Source organism: Rhagoletis zephyria, unplaced genomic scaffold (assembly GCF_001687245.7).
Source record: "Rhagoletis zephyria isolate East Lansing unplaced genomic scaffold, Rhagoletis_zephyria_1.1 Rzeph_scaffold_01576, whole genome shotgun sequence".
NCBI lineage: Eukaryota > Metazoa > Arthropoda > Insecta > Diptera > Tephritidae > Rhagoletis > Rhagoletis zephyria.
Genome location: NW_016158660.1, coordinates 90,917 through 100,340, shown reverse-complemented (window position 1 = coordinate 100,340; position 9,424 = coordinate 90,917). Strand labels below are relative to the sequence as shown.

General features: G+C 38.7%; 2 protein-coding genes across 7 annotated transcripts in view; one reads left to right on the top strand and one right to left on the bottom strand.

Moving 5' to 3' along the window:
• Positions 1-335: 335 nt before the first annotated feature.
• Positions 336-9,424, bottom strand: part of Hmgs (hydroxymethylglutaryl-CoA synthase) — an 18,183-nt gene continuing 9,094 nt past the window's right edge. For 3 of the 6 annotated variants that reach the window (XM_017618210.1, XM_017618205.1, XM_017618208.1), the window contains exons 2-3: positions 1,506-3,139; positions 336-1,440 (exon numbers count right to left, since the gene is read on the bottom strand). In XM_017618210.1, coding sequence (XP_017473699.1) covers positions 1,645-3,027 — 1,383 coding nt within the window. In that variant the 5' untranslated portion in view covers positions 3,028-3,139 and the 3' untranslated portion in view covers positions 336-1,440; positions 1,506-1,644. Of the gene's footprint in view, positions 1,441-1,505; positions 3,140-6,470; positions 6,800-9,424 lie in introns of those variants that run through there. The other 3 variants (XM_017618209.1, XM_017618207.1, XM_017618211.1) reach the window with 3 other exon arrangements.
• Positions 7,783-9,424, top strand: part of LOC108364509 (uncharacterized) — an 11,886-nt gene continuing 10,244 nt past the window's right edge. Inside the window, exon 1 of the mRNA XM_017618213.1 lies at positions 7,783-7,900. Within this exon, the coding sequence (XP_017473702.1) occupies positions 7,783-7,900 (118 nt within the window). The remainder of the gene's footprint in view (positions 7,901-9,424) is intronic.

Below are 9,424 nucleotides of genomic sequence, written 5' to 3'. Positions count from 1 at the left end.
GCCTTTTGTTTTCAGGTTTTTCATTTATTCCTTATTACAATTCCTATGCCTTTGACTTGATGTTTTATCTTCATCAGCTTATGTATGTTAACAATTCAACCAAATTACCCGCAATTCATTTTAGTTATGAACAGCGAGCGTTAAAAATCGATGCCTCTTACAGGTGCATTGAATACATTTTATTTTCTTCTTACTAAATGTATGCAGGATAAGTATTTATATTTATTACATTATCCTAGATATTTTATAATAAAATTTTAAGTTACAAAAATTTATTTTCATTGTGTTTTCGTTAATTATGTATTAAATAATTTGTTACTAACTGGATTTCTTAATGGTTGATAATTGTCAGCAGTTAATTTGTTGATACACAATAATTCGCTTATCAGATAAGAGCAAGTTGCTTTAATTATATTAAAGTTTGTTAGATTAATAGCCTAGCCGTACGTAAATGATTCTTATTAATCTTATCATAAAATTTATGTATACTATATGTACATGTATAAAAATTGGTATAAAACTTCCAAAGTACATTTTATTGGGGATCAGTGTTCTGTTTTTTTTTTGTTAGCTTTTGGTAAAATTCTCGTTATTCAATCATCTAGGGGTAGCAAAAATTATTTTTCAAGTATTTATATGACATATACATACATAGCCAAGACGAGACTTGCTTTTGATTGGTAGACTTTTGTCCTTACCTAGGGCTCTACAGAGTTTTTACATAATTTTGTTTTAATTTACGTTCATAAATATATGCTGCTATTTTCACACATGCATGTACATACATACATATAAAGCTACATGGTTCTTGACATAAGACATTTATCCGTTGTTAAGCGTAAGCACAACTTTTGGGTTTATCCCTGCATGATTTCTATATTTTTTTATACTTAAGAAGTTAATTGCTTTTGGATAGAAGCGGTCACTAAACGAAGGTTAGACTATATAACAGGAAAAAGTTTGAATTTTTAATTTAAAGTAAGTACATGATGTGCTTAGCAAATGTATGTTTGCTTACAAGAACGCAAATAACAAAGCAAATTACTATTGCAGTCAATTAATAAGGTATGTACAAGGCAGAGCTGCGTCATTCGTCTGCGTAAATTACCACTTCCTTGCCGCGTTCTTAAATTGGCTTGAAGTCTGTACAAGTGCGCCAAACCGTAACGTGGCCTCTACAACAATATTTGTTTCTCTTGCTTTATTTTTTTTTTTTCAATTTAGCCATTTCAGTTAGCAGCAATTAGTTGATGCAATCGCTTATTGCATATTTACATATGTATACTTAAATGTGTTTGGTTGCGTACAGTTGTAAGCAACATTATTGCAAATAAACTATTATTGTCAAGTGTTTCTTTAGAATCACTATAAAAGAACATACTCTTAAAATTATAATTGCGCACCAAAAAATTTTAAGTTAAATATAGTATTTGTGTATCGCTAGAAGTAGAAGAATTCTTAATTAAAATTTGCATTAAAATTTAACATGCACATCGCGTACTTACCTTAATTCATGCTAATTTAAAGCATTGCCTATGGCGCTAAGGTGATTACATATCCCACACAGAGAGCGTAGCACCATGTCTCCCACCTGCTGCTAGCGCGCACCATCACACCACATCCACAATTTGCGCCGATTGCCGACTAATGCACACCGTTCGCAAAGCTTGGCGTGCACTCGTACGTACGTCGATGCTTGTCATCCACATCCTTGAGGTAATAGGTGCCGGGAAATAGCGCACTCACACTACCACTCGGCGTATATGGCGCTGCATGGTTGTTCTTCTCACGCACTGCCATCAGCTGCGAAAACACTTCAGGTGCCACTTTTTCACGTGAATTCAACAATGGCAACACGTAATCCAATTTGGATACGAATTGCTGGAAGACTTTTTCATCTTTTGTCACCAAAATTGAATACATGGAGGCGGCCAAACCGGATCCGTAAGAGAAGACGCCAATACGCTTGCCCACCAGTTGCTCGGGCGCGTTGTTGACCAGCAACGAAACGAGGCCAGAGTACACGGAGGGTGTGTACATATTGCCCACCTGATTGGCGAGCAGCAGTGACTTGCGCGTCTTCGCCTCGAAAACATCGGCGAATTGCGTCATGAAAGCTTTTTCTACATCGCGATCGAAGTAGGTGTTCGCCAGCGTCGATTCGTTGAAGCGCTCCAAACCGGGATATTTGAGCGCACGCTTCTCAGCGCTGCAGAGCAAGAAATCGTTGAAAACAACACGCGCAACTGATTTTTGCACCAGCTTGCAAAAGGGCGTATGAAAGAGTAGCGCATCGAAGTTGTCCAATCCCACTTGCGTCGCACTGGGATACTTCTTGGCGAACTTTTTACAGTACAGCTGATAGCATGTATCCAGCGCAGAGAGATAACACTGTATCGACAATTTACCATCCACTGTGGGGTACTCGGAACTCAAGTCAGGCTTGTAGAAGTCATAGGCGTGCTCCATGTGTGTAGCGCGTAGACCACGCTCGAACACGAGCGGCGCATCGGGGCCCACTAACATGGCAATGGCACCAGCGCCACCAGTAGGACGCGCTGCACCCTGCGCGTACACGGCTATGTCGGCGCACACGGCCAACGCATAACGGCCATCCCAACTGGACGATTCAATCCAGTTGATGGAGTTGAAAAGCGCAGCAGTGCCGCCGTAACAGGCATTCGTTGTATCGATACCTTCGATATCTGTGTTGCCTGAGTCGGCGAAGAGCTGCATCAGCACCGATTTCACTGATTTCGATTTGTCGACGATTGTTTCGGTGCCGACTTCTAGACGTCCAATTTCTTGTGGCTTAATATCATAGCGTTCCAGCAGACGTGTAACAACACTGAGGCACAGTGAATTGACATCTTCGCGATCCGAGCAGAAACCCATTTTGGCTTGACCCAAACCGATGGTATATTTACCAGCTGAAGCGCCATCAAATTGCTCCAGCTCAGTTTGGTCTACGTACTGGGAGGGAAAAAGCACCTCGATGGCGCGTATACCGACATTTTCAGGCCACATTTGTAAAGGGGAGCGTTGTACAAGCTTATCAACCTATATATGGTCGAGCTAGGATACCGCTGACTAGTGATGGTGACTTGATGGCTGTTAATACGCGACGGCGGGGATTTGACTGGAAGAGAAAAGAGAACGTATGTTAAAAGAATTATAGAAGAGGAATGGAGATATAAAAAAGTAAAGTGTCTTAAGTAAATTAAAGCAAAGTAATAAATTAAAGTTAAAAAAAATAAAGTAAAGTAACGTATGTACAGCAAAATAAAGTAAAGCAAAATAATATAAAGTAAGCTAAAATGAAGTAAAAGACAGTAAAGAATAGAAAAGTAAAGTAAAGTGAAATAAAATAAAGAAAAGCAAAGTAAAATAAAGTAAAATAGAGTAAAGTATAGTAAAGTGAAGTAAAGAGGGGAATAACTAAGTTAAATTAAAATACATAAATTAAATAAAAATTTACCATATTGTTCTAAAAAGAAGCAAAATGAAAGAAAAATTTATTTTGCAAAAACAAAATAAAACGTAACTAAAACAAAGCAAAGCATTTAATTAACAAAATAATAATATTATTAAAATGATCCAAACAAAATTATTTAAATAATAAAACGAATGGGTAACTAAAGTGGATAACAGTAAAAATCATAAGGTAGGCAGAAGAAGACGACAACATAAAGTGACAAAAAATAAATACGCCACGTATCATAATTATAAACGCACCACATATTGACAAGTTTTACAAATTTTTATTTTTGTTATTAATTTTATTTATTTTATATAAAAATATAGTTTATTCTTTAACAAATACCGAAGGAATATATCGTCACTACACACGAATAAAGCCGCGCTAATATTTTGACGGCGAAAAAAGGAGTTGAAAAAAAAATTTTCCGAAAAGGATGCTTATAAAAAACTTTGGCAAAGTATGTTAAAAGTCTTTGACGCTGAAATTTTTTTATGCGTCTTTTTTTCGCCGTCAACTTTTGAGCTCGCGCCTTTATTCGTGTCTAGTGACGACATGTTTCAAACTTTGCGTAATATTTAAAAAAAAGTTCAACAAACTTTTGTAAAAATACAAGCTGTTTAATTAGACTTCTTAGAAAGATTTTGAGAATGCAGTTTGTAGCCCATTAATTTTAGTATAATAAAGTGCAAGTTTGGAGTAGCTAGGACTTACCGTTGATTTTTGGGATTTTTTTTTTTTTTTGTTGAAGGTGTTGGTCATTTTCCCCATATAAAAAAATCATCGAACACATACAAACTTGCACTTTATTGCACTAAAATTGAATGCGCTACAAAACTGTATACTCAAGACTACTGCATTGTCGTTGTAAAACTCATAGAGCTCATCGTTCCATGTTGTTGTTGTAGCAGCATACAAGCTCCACAAAGAGTTTTTGGGGAGTGTTGCTGGAGTGACAGTCCTTGGCCAAATATAAATCTGGGTCGTTCCGGTTACGTAGACCCGACTGTCGTGGGAACTCATCGTTCCATCATCTGTGCTACTTGCCGTAAAGGCCCATAAGTTAGGAAGAGTGATTCTGCGTTGAAGTTCCATGCTGACATTATTATCGGTGTTAAAACTGGTAACCAAGTAAACGAAATTCGAAACGAACGACTTTCTCGAAATTATAACTGTCAACGGAGACGTGGGTGTCAAGGCGCGAATGTGCTGATTGTTTGTTTGATGACAGCAGTACTTCGTCTTGTCCTCGTTTACCACCAGACCCATTCGCTTTGCTTCCTTATCCAACTTGGAAAAAGCAGAATAGACTTCGCGGTTATTGCTACCGATGATGTCGATGTCATCGGCACAAGCCAGCAATTGCACGCTCTCTCAGTAAATTGTTCCTGAGCGGTTCAGTTCTGCAGATCTTATTATCTTCTCCAACATCAGACTAAATAAGTCACATTAAAGACAGTCACCCTGTCTGAAACCCCGTTTGGTGGCGAACGGCTCGGAGAGGTCTTTCCCAATTCTGACGGAACTGGTGGTATTGCTCAACGTCATTTTATACAGCCGTATGAGTTCTGAGGGGATGCCAAATTCAGACATATCGGCGTATGTGCAAGTCCTTTTAGTGCTGTCAAAAGCGGCTTTAAAGTCGACAAATAGGTGGTGAGTGTCGATCCTTCTCTCGCGGATTGGGCAGAGCACACTTAAATTCCAGTCGTCGGGCATGCGTTCATCTGACCATATTCTGCATAGGATGCATGCACCTCATCAGCTCCTCGCCGCCGTACTTGAATAGCTCAGCTGGCAGGCTGTCAGCTCCAGCAGCTTTGTTGTTTTTCAGCTGCGTTATTGCTATTCGTCGAACATCGACTGGGGGCTCGGGTTCTTCTTTTCCAAAACTTTCCGTGCTGCTACCATTCAGTAGGGTGGACAAGTGTTCCCTCCATAATTGAAGTACGTCCTTAACTAGGTCACCATTGTTGTTCTTACAGGAGTACGCCCTGGTCTTAAAACAGTCCGTATGTCCCTAACTCTCTGTTAAAATTTTCGGGCATTATTCCTGTCGACCTCCCCTATAGCGGTCCCACGAGGCGCGCGTTGCGCTCGATCGCAGCGTGGCCCTGTAGGCGGCATATTTTTTCCCTGCAGCTTCCTGACACTCCTCATCGCACCAGTTGTTCTTTCGGGCTCGCTGAAATCCGACTACTTCTTCGGCGGCGGTACTTAAAGAGAGGGAAATGTGGTTCCACTGCTCGCATATGTCGGTTTGTTGAACAGTATTCTCTGAGACCGGGTGGGAGAGTCGAGTAGCGAATGCGTTGGCTGTCTGTTGTGATTGCAGCTTTTCGACGTTAAGCTTCCCTTGCATATTTGGGCGCACACTTTTTGCTGCACAGAGGCGGGTGTGTATCTTGGCTGCAACAAGATCGTGGTCCGAGTCGATGTTTGGGCCTCGGAGTGTTTGGTTTCTCGTTTTTCGATCCGGAGACAGCTACGTAGCTTGATGAATCTTTTTATGCTTGAACCTAGTACTGCATACTGCCATGTTTCGGGCGCCTGCGAAGTCGATCAGCCTCAGTCCGTTGTCGGACGTTTCATCATGGAGGCTGAATTTTCCGACGGTGGTTCCAAAGATCCCTTCCTTGCCCACCCTGGTATTGAAGTCGCCAAGCACGATTTTGATATCGTGACGGGGGCAGCGCTCATAGGGGCGCTCCAAGCACTCATAGAAGAGATCTTTGGAGACCTCATCCTTCTCTTCCGTCGGGCATAGGCTCAGATTAAAATAACGCAAATAATGAAATTTTCACTTGCATAAAAAAATATTTAAGTTTCGTGTTATTATTTACGCATATTTTTAGCTTATAGGTTACTTAGATGCGTTTTTAATAACTTTAACATCAAATTGAAACCACAAACAATAAATCGTTTTTATGGCTTACAAAGAGCCCACATACACACATACGTACATGTTTCTTTAAATGTACCAACAACTTACTTTCAAATACTTGACACACGCACAACTTTCACCTGTTTGCACGACGAATTCTTTAACAATTTAACACACAATCTATATTACTGTCTGTCTGCCAGCGTTGAATATGTACCTAAATGTACATAAATTTGTTGTTGTTTTACAAACCACCTTAAAATCAAAGAAAAACCAGACGGAGTAAAGCGTAGTGAACGACTAAAAAACCAAAGACCGAATGAAGCAAAACAACTTGAACTCACAAAAGTCAAATGCGTAATGCGCGCAAGAAGAGACCCGAAAAATTGAACAGCCATCAACTACCGCCAATCGCCGATCAAACAAGACCAACAAAGTCTGTCAATGGAGCGCGGCTACTAGCGGTATGTCTACAAAGAGGCAATAGCCACGAGAAGAGGTTAATTGAAATGAGCTGATGCGTGAATGAATTTATTTACATATGTATGTATGTCGGCCGCTGTGGTGTAGTGGTTAGCAGTGCGCGCTACCATTCCGCAGGCCTGGGTTCGAACCCAGTTTCCGAGCAAGATCAAAAAATAAAACATAACATTTTTTTTTTTTATAAAAGCGATCGCCCCACGGCAGGCAATGGCAAACCTCCGAGTATATTATGCCATGAAAAACAGTTTCTCATAAAAATACAATCGCCATGCGGAGTTGGCCAAATACTAACATATTGTATCTTGTGCCAATCTATTATTATTATTATTATTTTGTATGTTGAAATGAAGAGAAGGCAATGAAAACTACGAGAATCAAAAGTTTAAAAGTTATTCACTAAAAAATTTATGCACAACAGCCCAATACAATTTAGTGACATATCGATAAATCTGTATGAATTAGTTTCGCTAACTTGAAGGCAAAATGGCTTTACAATTACAAATCAAATGAAATATTTATAAATATAGGTAAAAAATCATGCAAGAATACAGGTTATTCTTTTATTAGGTTTCACAATTTTTCTTTTTCAATGTGACATTGTAGTACATTTCTTATGAGAGCACTGTAAAAAAAAAAACTTCAACTAAAAGACGGCACGGGTTATCGTTAGCCTACGGCCATAAAACTTCATATTATATACTATTTAGGCTAAAAAGCACAAATATAGAGAGTATGCAAATCAAAATTTGCAAACAAGTTTTTTTTCCCTATATTCTTGGGGCAGTCTAATGTACACACATATACCGTCAACTGAAATGCAAAAAGACGTAACAACATCGTAAATGAAATGGAAAAAGTCGTGCCGCATTCTTAAATTTTTTTTANTAAAAAACCAAAGACCGAATGAAGCAAAACAACTTGAACTCACAAAAGTCAAATGCGTAATGCGCGCAAGAAGAGACCCGAAAAATTGAACAGCCATCAACTACCGCCAACCGCCAACCGCCGATCAAACAAGACCAACAAAGTCTGTCAATGGAGCGCGGCTACTAGCGGTATGTCTACAAAGAGGCAATAGCCACGAGAAGAGGTTAATTGAAATGAGCTGATGCGTGAATGAATTTATTTACATATGTATGTATGTCGGCCGCTGTGGTGTAGTGGTTAGCAGTGCGCGCTACCATTCCGCAGGCCTGGGTTCGAACCCAGTTTCCGAGCAAGATCAAAAAATAAAACATAACATTTTTTTTTTTATAAAAGCGATCGCCCCACGGCAGGCAATGGCAAACCTCCGAGTATATTATGCCATGAAACTTCATATTATATACTATTTAGGCTAAAAAGCACAAATATAGAGAGTATGCAAATCAAAATTTGCAAACAAGTTTTTTTTCCCTATATTCTTGGGGCAGTCTAATGTACACACATATACCGTCAACTGAAATGCAAAAAGACGTAACAACATCGTAAATGAAATGGAAAAAGTCGTGCCGCATTCTTAAATTTTTTTTACTTCATAAAATGATGTTGGGAGTTGTAATTCGATGAAATCCATCATATAAATCAGAAAGTGAATTTTGAATTTTTTATTAGTTATGACTTTTTGCATTCCAACGATGAAGTTTGTTACGTCTTTTTGCATTTCAGGTGACGATATGTATTTACAATAGCGTATCAAAATTGTGCTTCAGCGCTAATTGGGTCCTGGCCAAGTGCTCAAGCGGCGCTTCTATCAGCCAATAAACCAGCCAGAACGAGAGAAATGAATAAGTAAAGAATTTAACTTAATACCATGTTCTGACCGACATCGAAAACATGTTTTCGTTGCTAAAACTGGTTTTCGACTTAAAACTTGTGTTTTCGTCCATGTAAAATCTGTCAAACGAAAACCAGTTTTCGCTGAAAACTACTTGAAAACTCACGTTCCACTCATTCCAATCGGTGTCTTCACTAGTTTTTTTTCGATTATTTATCGAAGTGGATTANTAGTTTTTTTTCGATTATTTATCGAAGTGGAAGTCATATTTTATCATCTTTAATACGCCATTTCGGATTTATTGTTAATTGGCTGGCAAAAGTAAAATAAGAATGAAAGTAAGATGTTGCTAATGAAAAGAAAATGAGGGAAAAGCATTTTTGGTTTTGTTTTTGTGTAGCAAATCTGTAATCAGAGGATGTAAAAAATGTCAACGAAAACACTAACAGCCGGTGTGAACAGCCTTCAGCCCACAATCCCAAAACACGTTTTCAAAGTGTTTTCGTTGTCGGTCAGAACATGGTATAAGGCTCCTTATATATGTAAATTTTCACCTTTTCTACCATTTTTGTGGATATTGAAACACTAACATAAAATAGTGATAATTATTTTTTGAGAAACAATCCTCACAGCCAATCCAACCGGTTCTCTAAGTGAGCGGACGGGAACTAAACAATTTCCGCTCTCCTCTACTAGATGCAGTTGGCAACTTCAACCTCACCTCAGTTGTTGTAGTGAAGATACGATACCATTTCTGGAATTTGTTTTTTTCTTAGATTGACTAGCATTATGGAGATTACAATCCTAATTAAATATTAGTCCG